Source organism: Melanotaenia boesemani, chromosome 10 (genome assembly GCF_017639745.1).
Source record: "Melanotaenia boesemani isolate fMelBoe1 chromosome 10, fMelBoe1.pri, whole genome shotgun sequence".
Lineage (NCBI taxonomy): Eukaryota > Metazoa > Chordata > Actinopteri > Atheriniformes > Melanotaeniidae > Melanotaenia > Melanotaenia boesemani.
In genome coordinates, this window is record NC_055691.1 from 17,143,793 (window position 1) to 17,163,681 (window position 19,889).

The following is a 19,889-nucleotide window of genomic DNA, read 5'->3' on the forward strand; positions in this document are numbered from 1 at the left end:
CTGGCATCTCTCAACATTCAGTTAATTTATATCAGGGTCTTTCTGATGAACCAAACAGATACAACTCCTTCATTCTGTATAATCTGGTTCTCATCTGCCTCTTTACTTTCTGTCCCTCTTCAACTTAAGTGCGGATGAATCTTAATGCACAGTGACGCCCACATAAAAGTACATTTGCTTCCTGATTGCCACACTCACTCCCACAATGATTTCATTTCCTGGATTAGGGGTGTCTCAATTACTTTGAGTTTCCTTCATTTTGTGTATTTTCTTGTATGATTTTCCAGCATGCTGGCATTTTATTTTACTCAGATGTCCTTGTTTTCTTTTATCAATCAGTCATTTGTTATTGCTCTGATCTAATGCACACCAAGGACAGTTTTAATCTTGCAGGGTCTGGCTGATGCAAACATACTGATGTAAATTTCCATTACTTCAGTAAAAAGAGTTTAATAACAGAAAAATACATTGTGTTTATCACACCCAGAAGGACAGCCACTATCTATGTTTGTATATGGAGCTGCTGAAGGACAAAAGAGGAAACAAAGAAAGCAAACACATAAAAACAAGAGTGTGTGACTGGGTTCAGGAGGGGGATTTGAGCCTTAAGCCAACCTCTGCAAACACTGTGGGCATCTTTCCATGCACAGCTGCCAGCTAATGGATAAATTAAAATTAAAAGCAGGTGTATGCTGAGGAATACAAACAGTTACTCATGGATACATTTAAATGGGGTAAATTAACATTGGCAAAATGGATTTTATTTACATTGAAGTCTAGATGCTGTGTGAAATGTGAATAAAAACGTAGTTTTTAAGCTCAGAAATTATTAAAAAGAGAGCATAAAAATCTACGAAAGAGAGGCATGTATTATTTTTAAATGCTCATCCTATATATAATGGTAGTTGGGAAAGCATCATATTTACCACTGCGTAGCACCCCCTGACACAGATGCACCCCATCTGAACTGATAGCTGAGGGATTTTGTCTCATTCCTGTTTGATATAAGATGCTACATCCTCAACAGTACTGTGGCGTTGTTATATTTGGCATTTCATGATGCACTAAAAGGTTTTTAATTGGTAAGACGTCTCAACTGCAGTCTGGCCAGTCCATCACCTGGACTATGTTAAGAAGCCATATTATTGTAATAGATGCAGACATAATTGAGTATTGTTTTAGTATTGTCTTGCTGAAATATGCAAGACCTTCTCTAAAAATGATGTCACCATGTTGGGAGCACTGATGGTCCCTTTACAGAACTGCAACCCAGATCACCAGAGATGCAGGCTTCTAAACTGAGTGCTAACAATGAACCAGGCAGGTTCTCCTCTTTAGTCCAGAGGGCTCTTCATTCATAGTTTTCAGATAATGATCTCTGGAATTGTTCCTGAGCTCATGAAGTAATTTCTATGACTGGGTTGTGTTTTTAATGCAGTGCTGTTTGTACTTCTGAGAGACCCTGCATCCTTAAGGTGCTCTTTTATACCCAGTCATGCTACTGACCTGTTGTCAGTTAACCTAATTAGTTGCAACATGTTTCTCCAGCTGTTTAACTACATGTACCCCTTACTTTTCCAGGCTTTTGTTGTTTTGTTTTTTTTTGTTTGTTTTATTGGGTTTTTTTTTGTAGATGTGTTGCTGCCATCCTCCTAATAAGCTTGTGTTTTCTTAATTAAGCAGTAAAATGTGTAATTTTTTGTTGTTCCTTTTTTTTTAATTATGCAAAAATCACTTTCCAAAGGTTTTTTAACAGTCATATGTGTCCTCATAGCCTGTGTATGAGTCCCAAAAATGAGAAAATTCTGCCTCCTCTCTCACTTGCTTGCTCCACTTTTTAGGGAATGTGTGCTCAAACAGGTGAGTCTGAGATCTTTCCTTTTGTGACTTCAAGAAGGGAAATAACCGCTACTCCTTGTAGTGGATACTACCCTCTATAATCACCAACCGAACGCCAGTGATAGCCAATTCTCTCCCAGAGAGGAGCATGGACAGGCATTACTCATGAACATTTAAAGGTTCAGACACAGAAACCAAGGCTGAATTGTTTAGATTTGTTATTTACTGGCAAGACATGTGCTAGCAGTATTGACACCTGCAGGCAACTAGTGTTGGTTGCAGCTCTTGCTGCTTCCTTTTATCCTTTTTAGAACCTAGATTTTCATCCATCCCTTTGCTACTGCTTTTTTTTAAGTAAAGAGGGTAGCAGGGGGCTGAAGCCTGCCCTAGCTGACACTGAGCACGAAACAAGTTCATCACCGCAAACAACATCCTGGCACGAACAGATTGTTTGAATTTACTTGTCAAATTGTGAGCAGTTCTTACTTTTGTTAACCAGTCTTTATTAGTCTGTTAGGATAAGTAAATTAGTTCAACATGTAAACCAAACATCAACACTTTAACCTAATTTATCAGAGGATTTTAAGATAAACAAATACATTTGTTGAGGCACGTGTACAGTGCGTCATACCTAGCTACTCTAACATGGTAAAGGAATTCTAAAATAATTTGTGGCTGATCTAACCTCTGTTTATTTAACACAGTCACAAAGTCTAGTTTGGCATCAAGCCCTTAGTAAACAGAACCTTCAGGTAGAAAGACAAAGGCACACAGAAACAGCTCTTCATCTACTCTTTGTCTCCCTCTTTCTCTAGTTATAATGTGTAAATAAGGCTTCCAAGGATGAGTTTCAGAGTCCTTGCTCCTGTCTACATTGCATCAACATCGTCTGGCTAAGTAGCAAAAGCCTCCTGCGGCAAAGACTCAGCTCAGACATGCACATTCTTGGCACTGTTCTCCCCATTGTTTCACATGTAAATGCAGAGTCAATAATGCACACAGCTAGTGAATGCAACTTGCTTAAACCCCACAGGCCTGATGGAGCCTCACCCTTCCTGCACAGGTCTGGATTTAAAAACTAAATTCATCCCCTGAAGGAAACTGGAAAGCCAAATCTTTAAGCTGCAAACAGCAAAAAAAAAAAAACTCTCACATAGCTGCAGACTTTAATTGTTCGATTATGCCAAGATGTTTGATTGCATGATCACATTCTTGCTAGACACTTCCAACAACTCATAAAGTAAAAATTGTTGTTGACAGAGTTATTTATCTTAAATAATTGTCATTTATACTTAAAAATATACAGAGGAAGGCTTATATGAGTGCATCAGGAAATTATAAAATGATGACATTGACAGAACATTTGTCACAACAGATAGTTATTATCACATTAATTAATCAAAACATGTCAATCTTAATGTGTCTTTAAAAAAATGGTGTAAATGGCTGAGCTACTTTAACATCCTGAACATAAAAAAGAAGAATATAGATACAACAGCCTTGGAATGACCATGTCAAAACAAATAAGTTAATGAAGATTATAGTTCACTTATTGAGTCAGTCAGTTCTTCTGGATCTTTCTACCAACTTAAAACTTTCCTTAACAATAGACAGCTTAAGTTATCAAAAGCTTCAAGAAAAAAAAAGCATATTAGTTTTTCATTGTCAGAATTACAGGACTGGATACAGGAAATCCAATTTCCCGTATTCAGTGACTCTATGTCTAAAAATATTTTTATTAAGAAAAGCGTTTAAGGTATTTTTCTTTATTTTTGTTAATAGTTTTAAAAACAATTATATTGGTTCTCTGGATCAAACCTTTAAGACAAGCTTTCTGTATTACTCTGTCTCCCTCTGGTGGAGATAAATAGGAACTGCACCCATATTACAGCTATTCCTTCCTATTCATTTGAATACATTTTAACTCAAAAGAAATGAAAAAATTATATAAAATTCTACAAATTTAAACTTATCAGTTTTTTTATTTACTGATTTTCTATCTTAGTAAAAACAATGTCAGCATAGGAACTAATGCAACTGGTTTACATAACATAAGTAACTGATTTTTGGACAAACCAGATATTTTTTTAAATGTATTTTCCTACAGATGTAAGCAAATATTTTGAAGGTAGGTATTTTTTCTTATTTGATGTAAGTATCCTGTCTGACTCTGATTTCACTGTGATGCAATCTCCCCCCATGTTGTCACAGCCTCCCTCCAGACTTCATAAAAATCCCCATGTCCCCAGGATGTCGCTGGAGTAGCACATGGCATCATCATGTCTCAGGGCCGAAGGGAAATACAAGAACAACAAAAGTATTTAAGTACAAGTATGTAAATAAGTCAAATAAAGAAGCAAAAGGTGCACTTATTTCATGTCATCTTGTGACTGGCTAAGTTTTTGTTTAACTTTTTCTTTTTTTAATGTTGGCAATAATAGAAAATGTTTTATTAATAATGGTATTAATATGAAACACTTACTATGCATAGCAGGGTTTCATTGTACTGAAACTTAGATGTTATTCCTCACTTTGGACAAAAAGTACTGGATGACTATTAACTGTAACCTCATGGACTACAGTGTAAAAACTTTATGGAGGAGCTGCCTCCTTATAAAGAACTGTAGCTTTTCCAACTTTTACTATCCAGACATAAACAATAACAACAAATCTAATGCATTATCTTCCAGCCTTGGCAAATCTTACCAAATATCAAAACACAAAGTGAACACTGATTAAACCAAAAGTTATTGATAAGATCAATAACAAAGTATGAAATATTAAATTTCTTTTTATTATTATTATTTACTTCATGATGACACAAACATGAATTTTTATTTTGTTCACAAGGAGCCCTTTAATTGTCTCTCATAAAACCCCCGATTATTTCTGTCCGGAGTACTTAAACTAGGTAGGAAGAAAATTTTATCTTTAATACAACAACCATCAATGTTGCTAATTAGTCTAGAACTGGTCCATTAACTAGATCAACACAGCGAAGTCCTTCCAAAAGTAGATTAGTGGATGGGATTACAGAGCACTGATTGTTCAGCTTCAGTCCACTGAACTGAGATGTTCTTGTTCATATGATTCTGGGTAGCCTCATTTAAACATATAACAGTAATCTATGGCCCACTCCTTTAATAGTGGCTTATCTTTAATCTTGTCTGTCTTCTCCATAACTTTGTTTATTCATTATTTATGACAAAAATTAAAATAACACCTAGATTTAGGACTTAAAAGAAGGTAATTTTGTGAACATATATTAAGCTATTAAGGTTGCCCTCCAATGCTCACAGGTCTCTTTGATGTTATCAGTTTTTATCACCAGAGGGCAGCAGAGTCATTGTTTACTTTGAATTTCTGACATCCAAATCATAAAGGTCCAATTCTGGAGAGGGAAACTAGTTTTAAATCTGTAAAAATGTCATCTAAGAAAACGGAGTTATACATTATTAAGGGAAAATACAGCTGTTCATATGGTTTCATTTTTAGACAGTAGCATCTTTAACTGTTGTTTTTATTCCATGTGTGTTGCTTGAGCTCAAGTAAACTCACTTGTGCTCTAAAAAGAGACAAAAAAGAAGAAGGGGGGAGGGCGTGGTTACATTTTGTGGCTTTTTCCCGTTTTCATCAATCATTAACTATGCATGGAGTGTGTATGTGTGTACTGTCACGTAGCAGAGGGGAATAGTGCGCATCCTAGTGGTTGAAATCACACACTGCATTCATTCAAGCCCTCATCCTAAACCATCCACAGTCCAGGCTTGGTGTAGCTCAGACACACTAATCCATAATTGTTGTGTTGGAACTTTTAAGTATTTACTAGATATGCTGATGATTCACTGTGTCATGCTTTTACTTCATGTTTATTGTGTTGGGGAGGTAATAGAGGGTTTTTGTTGGTATTTTTTTAATTATTGTTTTTATTCTCATCTTACTTAGATGAGAACCTCTGTGGGTGATGCTTACAAAATAAGATATAATGTGACGAGAATGTTCAACTATTCTAAATGCAAATGTGCCAAAAAAAAAAGAATATTTAAAAGAACAGAGTTTGACTCTGGTATATACGTGTATATTCTGTTCATGGCCAGAATAGACTTGTTGCCGTCGGTATCACATGCAGACTGTTTGTATGAGGTGGTGTCAGACACAATAACTACTGGTAGGTTGCATCATCAGTTAATTGTGACCCGAGAGATACCCTTTTCTGGCAGGCAACTTAGAGGGGTAACTACGTGTATATGTGTGTGTGTGTGTGTGTGTGTATGTGTAACTTGAAAACCCACTGCCCCTGCTACTGCTGATTCTGCCGCTGCTGCAATCACCTGCAATCCTTTCACCGCCTCGCCGATCCAGCTGGTTGCCTAGAGACGGGGTCGCCTGGGCCACATAGCTTATGATACTGGGAGAAGATGAGGAAGAGAAAGATGCAAAGAGAGGAGATTGTACAAGAAGAGGATGGGAAGACAAGGAAGAGAAGCTGTGGTGTTTGTCCTTTTTACAGGAAAGTCATGGGTTCAACTGGCCATGAAATCAGTGTGTGTCTTGTTGCAGTGCCACAGAGCAGCACAATGAGCCTGTAGCTGTTTACTCACCGTGAGCTAACGTAAAACCCTTTGTACTTTTCATTAACAGGAAAATCCGATGTGGGAATTGTGGGGTCAGGAAGAATAAACAGACAAAGGAACCCTCAACACACTTGCAGTACATCCCTACCACTCTGTAAGCAAACACCACAGTGTCTATTTCTAAGCTCATAGCAAATGTTATCAGACCACCAAGAAGAAAAGCACAAATTCATCTAAAAAATGTGCTCTGAAAAAAAAAAACTCATATAAAAGCTTATTATTTATTTATTTCTTTTTTTAAACTCCAACTTTAATCAAACAAGATTGCGACTTTAAAAGACTGAACACACTTGAAAATTGAATCCTCGCTTTAGACGAGCAGAATCTTTTCTGGGGCTGTTGATGTATGAAATGCTTCAGCTTATGAATATTAAAAACCTAACTGAGCTGAAGTCCCATTAAAAATTTAAACTATGTTTTAGTTATATTTGGCCCCATTTCAAACCTCCGGCATAAAAACAGTTTTGTTTTTGGGAGTGTGGAACCAGCAGGTGATGGATTGCACACTGAACGTGCAGGGTGGATAGAGGTGGGAAAACATCAGCAGATGAAAACCTACTGCTGAGTTGACACGGCTGATTACTCACCTTTGCACCATGCTGTGTGTGGAGGGGGAGAGGAGGGAGGAGACCTGCTAATTGATTTCATCCCTTAGGAAAGTCATTTCATCATACTTTGTGTTTTTTAACCCTTGCGTGACGACAGCCTTACAGCAGTCAGTCAGCACAGAGACTCGCAGCCCACAGGGAAATTATAAGCTGTGTGTATGAAGACAAGAAAAGCTGAGGGAAGAAAAAGCACGAGAGCAAAGTGATGAAGTACTGATCCTTGTCGGTGGACAGGGAGAACAAAAATGCTGAAATAGAATTTTTGACATCTGATGCTCATTAAATCAGATATTGAATCGGTTAAACTTGCTTTAGATGTTTAAGGGTTAAATGTTATGAAGATCAGTAGACCAGCTGCAGCATACTGAACGCTTTACATACAGACCTGCTGTGCTGATTGTGTCCAAACAGGATGAGAGGATAAACTGGCTTATATGACTGCAGGGAGTCTGGTGTTGTTGGTTTCCACTTTTAGATATGACCTAAAAATCCAGACTACAGACGATTGTGTTTTCTGTGCATCGGTTGGCTCGACCACACTGCAACCGCGTAGCTGTGGCATGCGACTTTGCAACATTATCAACAATTTGCTTGTACTTCCGTTAGAATTGTCTTTTTTCCTCAGACTTTTCTGCTTTTTGCTAAGACATTTAAGTTTTTTTTTTCCAAAAAACAAAATAGAGTCACACATTTTTTATTAATTCAACAGAGCACCTATAATCACAGAGCTACTAACAAATCTTTTGGCTACATGATACCATGAGAAGCTGAGAGTTACTTCAGACAAGGTGTTGTGGCACATTTCAAAACTGCCTTTTTTCACACTGAACATCCAAAGGCTGCCAATAAATGCATTATTTAAAATAAATAAATAAATAATAATAAACACATACATATAAAAGTGAAAAACAGGGACACAAGAACTGCACCAGAACTTGATGTTTCTATCATGCTTAAACTGAACATCCCAAAACACTTTGTACTGTAAAGCTCTGCTTTCTTATGATAACATTCAGTACTTCTAAACTCACACTACTGTGATTTCTTCACACAAGTAAAAACATTGAAAACCAATGGTAAAAAAAAAAAAAAAAGACAAGCTCCATAGGGCATAAATAAGTTACATTACTAGGTCAGTATATAAGGCATACAAAAACAACATTCCACACATTAATGCTGAGGTTAATATAAGAAAGTGTCAGTCAGTGCAACAGGAACACATATAAAAAACCTTTTTGAGGTACAAGGTTGTTCAACTTCACACCAAACATTTAAAAATGGCCTAACATCAAATTTCTAATTGGGCCAAATCAAAAATCACTGTTGCATTGCAACTAATCCCAAGTTCTCATCCAAAAAAGGAAATAAAACATTCAGTGTACAGGACCTTCTGGGTTTTTCAAGGCACCGTCCAGGTAGGCCCGGATCTTTTCTCTGTGGGAGTGGGAGAAACAGTGACCGATGACCTTCTCTAGCTCCAATATTCGCCTTCGGAAGCGGTCACGGTCTCGCGCCATTTCTTCCCAGTGTCCTTTACGAGAAGCTTGGCGAGCAAACGGCCAGGTGTGCATGACATGGACTTGGACTAGAGGAGAAAACTGCACCTAAAGTTCAACAATAAAATAAGAAGACAAAAATTCAGGACATTTTGTAAAACAAGTTTACATCCTGTTAAGATAACTTAAAGCACAGAATCACTACAGACACAAAACACTGTGTACTGCCAGCTAATCAGTATATGACCCATCCCTTTTAGTTCTACCTCTGGGTTTATAATTGGAGTCTGATGTAACTACAGTATTTACTGACATTTTGCAATCCTGCTGCAACTTCACTTGCTCTAAACGACAGTAAAATTCTCTACTGACTCACAGAGGTCACATGACTGGTTTGGTCATGACTACCAGCAGTGTTGCTAACCAACAAGAAACAACAACTCAGCTTAAACCACTGCAGTACAGCATGTGTCACTGAGAGAAATAACCTCTTATCTCTGACTTTCAGTCACAAGATGCTGCAAAGTTCAGCAGCATCCTGTGACTGATCACTCCCCCACCCACCATGTGTTTGTTTTAACCTAAAATAAAAATGGCATACTCTTCATTGTGTTTGAGCAAATTTATGTGTCATTAAAATAGTAGAGTACTAATTGTAAATCATCTTTTCATTATGTAGAAAAATCTTATTTTAAAGCTAGCTAAGTAGGCTATTTATAAGCTCACAATTAGTGCTTTATCTATTATTGTCTTGCAGTTTTTTTTAATAACTCAAAAGTTAATGACCTTTTTCTGTGTGGTGCTGGCCTTGTTTTCCTTCTTCTCTGGTGGAGTCTGAGGTGACTGCTTCGGCCTTTTCCAGGGTGCCAGTGTTTTGTCTGGATGGCAGTGCTTCTTTAACTGCCTCTCTGGCAGAGCAGGCTTGACCTCTCTGGGTTTTCTGAATGCTTTTGTTTGCTTCTTGGTTTTTGTGGGAGTATTTTTGGTGTGGTGGACATCAGGGAGAGTTTGGTCCTTGTCATGTTGGAATGTTGTTGTTGAACTCTGAAGGCCTGCCTTGAAGTTTAGAGGGTGGTATGGGTCATTCTTTTGACAGAGAGATTTCCACATTAGCTCTTCCTCGTCATCCTCTGAAGGAGGAAAGCTGCTCTCCTTCTCCTCTGTGTCTGTATCAAACTTGGGGGGAGGTGCAGGAAGTGAGGCCTGTTGTTTAGAGGTTGTTTGGGGAGATGTGCAGCTCACTGTGCTAGCAGTGAAGCACATGGGATTGTAGGGGTCTTCAGGACTGCTGAAGAACTCCCAAAGCCTGTCATTTTCCTCCTTGTCGAAATCAGCGCCCGAGCCCTCTGAACCGGCCCAGCTGCTCTCACTGTCGGAGCGACAGACCCACATATTCAGCCCTGGAGACCCCAACATCTCTTTGCTGGCCTTGCTCGCTGACTTAAGGTCAGCCTCACTGTTGTCTCTCATTTCACCTTTAATTTTTCCCATGTCTGTGCTGGTTGAAATGCAGGCAGAGAAAAAGAAAGGGTTGTATGGATCACTGGACTTTGACAAAGACTCCCAAAGCGCCTTACTTTCCTCACTCTCAAATTCGACAATGTTCTGTTCTTCCTCACTGCTCCAATGAAAACTTCTCTCCTCCTCTGAAGTGTCCGGTTGGGAAACTTTCTCCTTAGATAGATCTTGTTTGAAGACCTTCTCTTTGCTTTTATGGCAGGTGTTGTTTGAACTACAGCTGTCGCTGCTTGATACAAAGATGTTCCAGTCGCCGGGGAAGCCCATTTTCCACGTGGATTGGTGTCCAAGAAAGATGCCGTCCTCTTTACTTGCTGACACAAAGTCGTCCACAAGTCCGCAGCACAGATCGTCAGCACGCAGACTGGACAGCAAGGCCTCAGCAGTAGATTTTCCCGTGAATGGGTCACTGGTGTCAGCACAGAAATTAGAGAGGGGATTCGAACCACTGACCACCGAGGAAAACAGGAAGGTTTCTGGAGAATTTGCTGCTGTGCTCATATGCTGGATGTGCTCGCCTGTCTCATCGGTGATTCTCACATGAACTTCAAACCTGAACATTTGGAAAACTGTAAAATAGGAAGAAAAACAGTGGAGTTGCATTTAAAAATGAGTATTTTGAAGCTGGACTTTATGAAGATTTTTGCTATTCAGGAGACATATTTAAGGCAAGCTTTACCACAAGTGTAAGGTATTATTTTCACATAAACTTCTAATAGTACTATTACCACCCAGCAATTAAAATGTAAATAACTGAGGGTAAGGCTGACATGGTAATTACTTTACATTGTAAAATATAAAAAATGTGCTTTGCAAATGTTTCCTTAGACCAATAATAAATTTAGTGCACTGTACTAAACACGTAAAAACGTTATTGGAGTTGTAACTACCATAAAGGACAAAACTGGAACAAAGTAAACAAGAATGAAATTAGTCAATACCTCCAAAAAGATTGAACTGTGCTCTAACAATGTTGTTCACGACAGTCATTACTAATACTATGGAGACATTTAAATGTCATGTCAAAATTTTAGTTTTTGTATTGTCACAGATGACTTTTTATTGAATCAGTTTTAAACCTTTATTTCCTTGTTCGGAAGTGTTGGAACCAAAGATTTTACCAAGTTAAGCAGCGTGGTGAAGTGGCCAGTAAAATAGGCCGGATATACACAACCACAAGGAAATAAATAAAAATAAAAAACTAATTTGTTCCCCATGCAATAGCAATTGCAGATAGCTACAGGTGATCTTTTTTCTTTTTGATTTTGAGTGATCATAAATTGTGTAGTGGTATTTATTTTTCGTTTCTATTTCGTCTATTTTTAATTACTAAAGGATCATTTGGGGTATTGTTTTTCTTTAAAAAATGTTTTTATTGGTGATTTTATTGGAAGGTCATGTTTAGTGTATGCAAATAGATTTTATTGTTTGATGTTGTAATGTCTTATATTAGGGACAATAAAATTATATGAACTGCATTTTCCAATAACAGTGAACACAGCATTAACTTCGCCTCAGTTAAAAACAAAGGTACACAGACAGATTAAAGTAAATACAAAACACTGATTAATTCTACGTGGTTCTTACCTGACATGAAAGTGTAGTAAATGACCTGAACCAGCAGCCGAAGCTGTTCCCACAGCACGGTGAGCATTTGTTTAGTCCAAGGCAAAAGCGCCATCCCTCCGCTACCGAAACTCTCCATCGCCGTCCGCTCTGAGCCCTTCTCGGAAACAACACTCGTAGCCATTTTTAACTTCTTTCTTCTCGGATTAAAGCGTGTTTTACGGAAAAATCTCACGTATTCTGGTATTCCTCAACAAAACCCAATAGATTCCAGGTATTTGTCGGTGACAGATATGCGTCGCTGTGTTGTCGCTTCATTTTCAGGCAGGTTTGCGCTATTTTTCGATCGTCTTCGTCAGATGTGCTCACATAGTTTCTCCATGTTTCTCAGTTGTGTAGTCTTCGTTGTAGTAGGAGTAATTGTCTCGACGTTGCACCACCACCCATTTTATAAACGAGATGACGTCAAGGCGTGCTATGGATGGACAGAGCGGCTGTCAATCACCCAGAAAACTCCAGTCGGTAGCCAGTAATACCCTCCCCCTGACGTTACGTGACATATGACGCATGGAAAGTGCCCGTAATTTCCACGGCGAACGGGAAAGCCCTTCAAACAGACCCCGACATGCAAGCAAATTAAAATGAAATTGGAGCAAGGAAAAGGAAATAAGACTTTCAAGACTCAAATACAAAAATTTCCTACACTGGATGCACTTTCTAGTTAACTCAACACTTATTGGCAAAAAAAATCTTATAACCATACATAATCTCTTTAACATGAATAAACAGAGCAACACACAAAAACAAAATAAAGCTCCCACCTCCTGCAGTCCACATTGACTTAAGCAGTAAAACAAGAAAAAAAAAGACAATTGGACCAAAAATTTTCAAACTTTAACTTTTATTAATCCAAAAAGTGTTGTTTATGCCACCAGAGCAGAAGCTGTAGAAGACTCACTGTAAACAGAGATAAAAAAAATATTCAAAATTACCAGTCAACTTTCACACCCCAAAACAAAACATTTAGTAAATAACCTGACAATAAAATGTGAGCACATATTAGGACATAAATTTGTAATATTTCACCTCTAGCTTATTCCATTAGAACCTTACATTGCAAGAATGAATTAGTCCAGTACCTAAATGTAAATTAATTCAGGGACAAACTAAGAAATTTTTTAATTGTTTGAAGGGGACTGGCAGAGAGGCCATCAAGTCGCCATTCTGCTAATTTACCTCCAGTTTTTTTCTAGCACAACAGAAATATCACCACTCTTAACGGGAATGAAGAGCAGGACAATGAATTGTGCACCAGCCCCCCACATAACTGTAGAACATTTTATCAGGTTATTAACATTTTAGAAAGAAACTGCAATGTAAAAGCAATACGTACTACTTCCAGTTGGGGGCCAGTACTCTCTTGGTCTTGTAGTAACGGGCCAACCTGTGGATCCTGCTCTCAATGAGAATCAGGCGGAACTTGGCATCCTTGTCCTACAAACGCAATAATAAGTATAAATACAACCATTTTAATTAATAAAATGTCAAATTCACTTGTGGTAACCTCAATTAAACAGTGTACCTAAAGAATATATTCACCATTGTCTTCACTGCAATAAGAAGTTCAAAATAAATTCAAGAATTTCTACAAAAACATTTCAATTAGCAAAAGATAAAACCAGTTTTATGGTTGTTTTCAAAATAGGTAAAGTAACTACCAGCGGTGCATTTTGAAAACAAGATTCAAAAAATATCTAAATTAAAAAAATTAAACAAATGAGAACAAATCTTGTGAATGGTAGCTTATAGATGGGATTGCAACAACTCACATTTTTCTACATCATACAAAACATAGCATTAGTTTCAATATCTGGTTCATATATTCGGCAATTACCTTTCTGTTTCTCTCCAAGTGCTTCCTGACCGCCACAGCCTTCTTGATGAGGTGGTAGAGATCCTCAGGCAGGTCAGGGGCAAGACCCTTCGATTTGAGGATCCTCAGGATCTTGTTGCCAGTGACAAAACGTACTTGGGCCACTCCATGCGAGTCCCTCAGAATCACACCTAAAAATGTAAAAATAACAAAATGAAAAAACTTAGAACTCACAAGAGGGCTTGAAACTTTAAAGTGAATTCAATTTAAGTATGTGCACCAAAAACACAACATTTTAATTTGTCTATGAAAAAAAAAAAAAAAAAAAAAAAAAAAAATTCACCTGCCTCCAATGGTTTTGGTTTATAACAACATTCAGTTTGAGACAGATATAAGAGAATCATGTTTGTATAGAATGGGGAGGGGGGCTGCTTGGCGTGTGTGTGTGTGTGCGTGCGGCTGTGAGAAATATTTTGGTGAGTGTTTCTATTATTATGTATTCCCACTTTGTTTTGTTTTATATGCATAAATGTTTTTAATCAAGTAAAGCACTTTGTGTTGCCTGTGGCATGAAAGGTGCTTTATAAATAAAGTTTGATTTGATTAAAAATCTGATAAGTTTTTTTGGTCTTAATGAGTCTAGAGTTCTATTTCCTTGAGCAAAAACAGCCCGATGTGAAAGCTTCTCAAGGTTTCAATCTGAAATCAATTTTACTCAGGAAGGTCGTTAAGATTATAAATAACTACAATTTATACACTAGTAACAAATATAGAAAATATTTATGGCTTGATCTTTTATCTAAACAACTATTTTACTCTCAAACTACCAAGAAGGAAATATTTAGAAGTATTTAGTTTGGCCTCATGCCACCGCCATGCCGTCACCCAAGCCACTGTCATTTAGAGAAGTGTTTCTCAATCCAGGTCTGCAGGACCCGCTGTCTTGCAAGTTTTAGATGTGTTCCTACTCCAACACACCTGATTCAGATTAATGAACCTCCTCATGAAGTTCTTTGCAAGCCTGTTAACAAGTCATTATTTTCGTTCAGGTGTGCTCAAGTCGAGTTACTTCTAAAAAAAAGTAATGGGATATATCTGATTATTATGAAAAGTACTCTAGACTAGATTAAATTTTGTGTTATAGGTTTAATCTTTCTTTTCACACCATGTTTTCCCTGACAAGATGAAAACAGCAAAGGCCATTCCACTTTAAAACAGGTGACAAGCAGAAATTTAATAATTTAGTTTTCAAAAGTAATGGAGAAATTGTTTTCCGAGAAATTAAAGAAATTTATTGGAGAATAAGCTGCTTAGTGAGAGTCAGCATGGTTTTCAGACCAATAGGCCCACAGCCATGACAGCAACACTAGTGCACGTCTTTGATTAACATCAGAAGCCCCCCCCCCCCCTCCTTTTTTTAAATATTAATATGCAATGATAATCTTTCCCAGGTCCAAATAATATTTTACATTCCAACATAAATGGACAATTGAGGCAGCTGCATTTAAGGAATTTGTCATATGAACAATTTTTCAGAGGAGTTGGACAGAAGAATATTTTTTCTCCTCCCCTCATGGTTTGCTTAATGTTTGTTAGTCTTTAAAAAGGTTTTTTTGTACAAGGAAAACAAAAAGATATGCTCACTAATGTGACTGTAATTAACATGTGTGAGAGAGTAAAAGGGAAATTCTAAGTTATGCTTTATGTAACATTAAACACTGAAGAGCTAAATGTAACATCCATCCCATCTATTACTTCTTTCAAAACCAGTGTGCTAGACATGTCGATAAGAATTAAGTTAATGACATGTAAGCGTCTTACTAAAGTCTTACTATTCCACACTACATGTAGTCAATTTTATTTTATGTGAACATTATCTACGACTGTCAGTCACTGTGAAATTGTCTGAATAAACCCATGAGAATCATGAATATAACTGCTTTTATGCAGGTTGATAGGGCTAATAATTATATTGGTTATTTGATCTTACAGGCAGAATCAATAACCCAGTTTCTAGTATTGTGGTGTGGTACCCCAAACCGTAGATAATCTGTTGGTTATCATACTTGTATATTTATTTAAAATAATTGTTAAACCAATCCCAGCCAAGAATGTGAGGATCTATTTCAATTACTCAAACAGAATTAATTGAGCTAACATTGATATAACACATTTTACTGCAAGCAAACATGCTGATTGTCCAATCTTAAAGATCTGAAGGTCAGGCTGAGGAATGGGGCAATGCTCCACTGAATTTAATCATCTTTCTTCTTTAGCACTCCAGATATATTGATATATTATATCCAAATAAAAATCATACATCAGGATCAAGGTCCATCTCATGAGAGAAAGTATCAGTCTGTTTTTAGCAGTGTCTTAGGGACAAAAAACAAAAAAACAAAACAAAACAAAAAAAAACAAAACAGGTTTTACTGTTTAAAACAGTAATATGTGTAATAGATGTAGTCTCCTTCACGAATGACAACTCACCAATCTGAGAGGGAGTCAGACCCTTTTTGGCCAGTTTGAAGATCTGCTCTTTAACATCATCAGAAGTGAGCTTTAGCCACTATAAAAAAAAATGTTTGGATTATCAACTAGAACACTAGCTCATTGATGGCTACTGTTACAATGCATATCTGGAAAAAGATTTATATACTCACAGTGGGAACACTGCGCCTGTAAGGCAGAGCTGACTGGGACAAGCCCTTTCTATAAAAAGGAACACAACACATGTAAATCTAGTTGCAAAAACGTCACAATTTGATCAGAGAAACGCAAAAGCAACCGTTTTAAAGATATACATATGTTCAAAAGAAACTAACATCTTAACATCTGTACATCCGAATACCAATAACGGAATCGGGCCGGCAAACGTTGGATTCACACTACATGCACGGCATGTATGCTAGTGTTTGCAACGTTTTGATTCCATCAACAGCGAAAGAAAGAAAGATTGTGTGTTTGGTTTATGCCTTTATAATGTGACTAAGCTTATTTGGAAGTAAAGAGAAAACACCACTTGAAAATCCGCAAATGTGGTAACTTGCTAACGCTAGCTAGCTGGAGATCGATGTTGACTAGTGGATGCGTTTTTCAAATCAGTTTTTCGTGTTGAGACTTGATAATACGAACTTATTTTTGTCATTTGTGAACCATAACATGCTTAAAAACTACGCAGTGCCACTAAAACCGATATAACACTATTTATATCAAACTTAAAACGAATAAAAAGGGCTCACCCGGGAGCGTGCATGCGACCCATGATGGCGGTAGAGGAAGAGAGGCCGCACACGCGACAGAAAATGGTATTTTGCCTTCACGTCGGAAATGACGCAACCACGCAGGAAGTTCTCCTTTCCTACCGAAAATCAAGAGGGTTGAGAAATAATAAATTTGAAAATCGTATTAATTTATATTGGTTTATTCAGATTACCACTAATATATCGCGAGGTCCGTAAAACAGATTTAATTTCTGTTTTTTTTAGTAGCTCCTTGTTTAGCCCTAAGGAATCGTCTAAAGTAGTTTAAAATGCACGATAAAGTTTAAAAAGCATGAACACTACATGCTTTATCAGATAATGTACCTACCTTTCATGCTGTATTGTACAAGCACATTTATGTGTCTATTATTGGATTACAAAAATGGAATTATGATTGCTATTGCTAAGGTATTCGGAAGCATAAGTGTCTGTTATTACAATGATCGTTATAGTATTTTATACAATGTATTGTTTTTTTGATTGTTGATATGGACCGATCAGTCCGAAATGTAAAATAAATAAATAAATAAATAAATATGCTTAATAATAATATTAATCATAAAAAAGCCGCAAAAATAGTTTTACATCTTTGCATGAGAGCGGCTAGCTATTAGGTGGTCTGACTTTCACATTGATGAATCTTACAGGTGCAAGCTCTGGACTAGATTATTTAATAAAATCTAAACTCAATTTCAGCTCTACAAATATTTACAATTGAACCCAAATGGCTTTTTCTAACCATAAAGTGATCAAGAAGTTGGCTTGCCACTGCAGTTTCCTTAAGTTAAAATTTTGTACTTGTGAGCTTGACACACAAGAGGTTTAGAAAAACCTTGATTTAAGCAAACAAAACATTGCAGTAATGTTTTACCCAATGAAACTAGTCACACCATGCAATGGATTAATTGAATTGAAACTCACTCAAATAACACATTTTAACTAAAGTACAGTCCACAAGGTCCAAACACACACACACACACAAAGCAGCACTTCATATTTGTTCAAAAAAACATTTAATTTGCTTTAGGAAAAAGAGGAATTACAGTACACACTGATCCATTCTGGCTAGAGGTCACCAATTAAGAATAAATAACTGGCCATGTTAATACATACTCTAATTTGTACAGTCGCTATTTGAGCTGATCAAACCACCATTATTTATAGTGTGACTTAACAGCTGTATTGCAGATCTTTAAAAAGCTTTTCAGGTAAATTTATTTTAATTTCTTTTTATAACAACATTTTTCTAGTTAGATGGAGAGGAAAGCAGTTAACTCTTGCTCAGGATCTTGTTCCCTTCTTGAAAAGATGTTTTACATCAAAGCTGCTAATCACAACATTCAAAACATTTTTCTCACTTGAACATAAAACCTTACTGGCTCTGGACCTCTCTGGCAGTTACTGCTGACTTTTTGCCCAGTAATTCATCACAGTGTCATTACACCACGTTTAGGCAGTGGGAGTGAATGCGATATTGCTGCCTGTACTGCAACAGCCTTGAGTCCAGACTCCAGAAAGGTCTTGGTTCTTCAGTTGCGGTTTAGAACCACTGAACTGACTTCAGATCAGCATTAGTAAGCTTCCGTAATCTTCTTTCATAACACAGACAGGAGCATGTTCCAAAGCTTATTATACAATTTCCCCTTTAAAGTGTGCTGTGTAAAAACAATCAAGTAATACAACTAAAGAAAGCCCTAGTAGTGTGCATTTAGTGACAGTCCACTGTTAGAGAGAACCATGACGGCTCTGGTCTGGCACCACACCTGCTCTGGAAGAACTGATATAACTTTACAGAACCTTTTTTTTTTTTTCTTCAATCAGGACATACCACATTATTAAAAATACATATATAGCAATAAGGCCAAGTTGTGCATTAAAAAGAAATTGTGAGAACAAAGGCACCCTGATCTGTTCCCTACTAGGGAGAGTGGTTTGATTCTCTGTCCTTTCTATCAAGTTTGGCACATTTTGGGGGAATTGTAAGGTCACTGTAGATTTTCTTGTAAATGGTGTGTTGGACTATTCTACCCAGGACTGTTTGCTGCAAAGCAGGAAACTCTGTTGCCTCCTACAGACCTATATAGAAAATAAACAAGCAAAGTGTAAAAATGAGCCCCTCTCTTTTCCTTAAAAAATACATTTCAGTCTATATATAATATATACTCTTCTGAAAGTAAGCTGTTTTGGTCCTCTAATATCAAAATGTACAAAACATTACAGCTCTTTGTTATACTTAAAGAAAGAGAAACGAGATTGTTTGTCACAAAAACAATCTTGATTAGTTTAAAGGGAGAAATATGAAGTAAAAGTAGAGACCAGGTTCCCCTTCCAGGGTTGGTGAAATAGCCTGTTGCCCTTTGAAAGTGTGTCTGGAGGATCACATTCATGTCACATGGGAATACCCTGCAAAACAATATGAAACTAATAAGTAGTAAAATTAAGCAGAATCAAGTCAGGCCAACATGTATGTAATAATCTTACTATGAGATCTTAATTATACCACTTACAACAGGATTCGGGAGAAGAAATAGCAAATTTGGTTTCCTTAATTTAAAAAACTAAAATTCCTGCTTATACTTCAAATGTGAAATTGTCATGAATCCCTCATCCTAAAAAACAAAAACAAACAAAAAAACAAAAAACAAAACAAGTTCCATCTCTAAAGCCACAAGTTCTGGAATAGATCTAATGTATAGTGAAACTGTAGCCGCTGTTTTCAAGTACGGTCTCATTTGTCGCATTTCCCATTTGATGTGAATGCAAGTGTTGTCATCGTTTGGAGGAGTCGGAGGCAGGCAGGGGTTAGAAGTAGGGGACGGCCGTTAATTTGTACCACTTGATCGTCTCCTTGCCAAGGTCAAAGTCTTTGAGTCTGAGTGTAATGCCGCCCAGAAAGTAGTTCTCACGCAGTGACTCAGCACTGAGCACGCTCAGCTGCAGCTCCCGTAGACCAAGTGTTTCTTTGCTGTAACCGTTGTACACCAGCTGAGGGAAGGAGAAGATGGACAAATGAGCACAGTAAATGTGTTTTTGATCCTTTCTCATAAAAAACAAAGAAAAAAACACTGTTAAAGCTTGTCTGTGTTATAACT

The 19,889-nt window shown here is 37.2% G+C and overlaps 3 protein-coding genes and 1 non-coding gene across 5 annotated transcripts in view; all 4 read right to left on the reverse strand.

The window, feature by feature from the left end:
* Positions 1 to 7,759: 7,759 nt before the first annotated feature.
* ppp1r15b (protein phosphatase 1, regulatory subunit 15B) lies at positions 7,760 to 12,153 on the reverse strand. The gene is made up of 3 exons (XM_041997760.1): positions 11,683 to 12,153; positions 9,364 to 10,664; positions 7,760 to 8,685 (listed from the first exon to the last, which is right to left on the reverse strand). Exons 1-3 carry the CDS (start codon positions 11,843 to 11,845, stop codon positions 8,455 to 8,457), a joined length of 1,695 nt encoding a protein of 564 aa, XP_041853694.1. The 5' UTR covers positions 11,846 to 12,153; the 3' UTR covers positions 7,760 to 8,454.
* A 392-nt stretch (positions 12,154 to 12,545) lies between these two features.
* Positions 12,546 to 16,869, reverse strand: rps13 (ribosomal protein S13). Its single transcript, XM_041998080.1, has 6 exons — positions 16,777 to 16,869; positions 16,198 to 16,246; positions 16,025 to 16,103; positions 13,556 to 13,725; positions 13,055 to 13,155; positions 12,546 to 12,618 (listed from the first exon to the last, which is right to left on the reverse strand). The coding sequence occupies exons 1-6, from the start codon at positions 16,797 to 16,799 to the stop codon at positions 12,585 to 12,587; spliced, it is 456 nt and encodes a 151-aa protein (XP_041854014.1). The 5' UTR covers positions 16,800 to 16,869; the 3' UTR covers positions 12,546 to 12,584.
* LOC121648252 lies at positions 12,842 to 12,973 on the reverse strand. The gene has a single exon (XR_006011939.1). It is a non-coding gene; the product is annotated as a small nucleolar RNA SNORA19 (small nucleolar RNA).
* A 924-nt stretch (positions 16,870 to 17,793) lies between the features above and the next one.
* The window catches only part of pik3c2a (phosphatidylinositol-4-phosphate 3-kinase, catalytic subunit type 2 alpha), a 43,406-nt gene continuing 41,310 nt past the window's right edge, over positions 17,794 to 19,889 (reverse strand). For both annotated transcript variants that reach the window (XM_041996838.1, XM_041996841.1), the window contains exon 33: positions 17,794 to 19,782. In XM_041996838.1, coding sequence (XP_041852772.1) covers positions 19,600 to 19,782 — 183 coding nt within the window. In that variant the 3' untranslated portion in view covers positions 17,794 to 19,599. The remainder of the gene's footprint in view (positions 19,783 to 19,889) is intronic.

Coding starts and splice junctions, on each gene's coding strand:
- rps13 (XM_041998080.1), bottom strand. CDS start 16,799: ATGGGTCGCATGCACGCTCCCGG. Junction 16,104..16,197: donor ACAGGCGCAGTGTTCCCACT/GTGAGTATATAA, acceptor TTTTTTTTATAG/TGGCTAAAGCTCACTTCTGA. Junction 13,726..16,024: donor TCTGACTCCCTCTCAGATTG/GTGAGTTGTCAT, acceptor TTACATTTTTAG/GTGTGATTCTGAGGGACTCG.
- ppp1r15b (XM_041997760.1), bottom strand. CDS start 11,845: ATGGCTACGAGTGTTGTTTCCGAGAAGGGCTCAGAGCGGACGGCGATG. Junction 10,665..11,682: donor TTACTACACTTTCATGTCAG/GTAAGAACCACG, acceptor CCTATTTTACAG/TTTTCCAAATGTTCAGGTTT. Junction 8,686..9,363: donor CCAGCACCACACAGAAAAAG/GTCATTAACTTT, acceptor GTTGAACTTTAG/GTGCAGTTTTCTCCTCTAGT.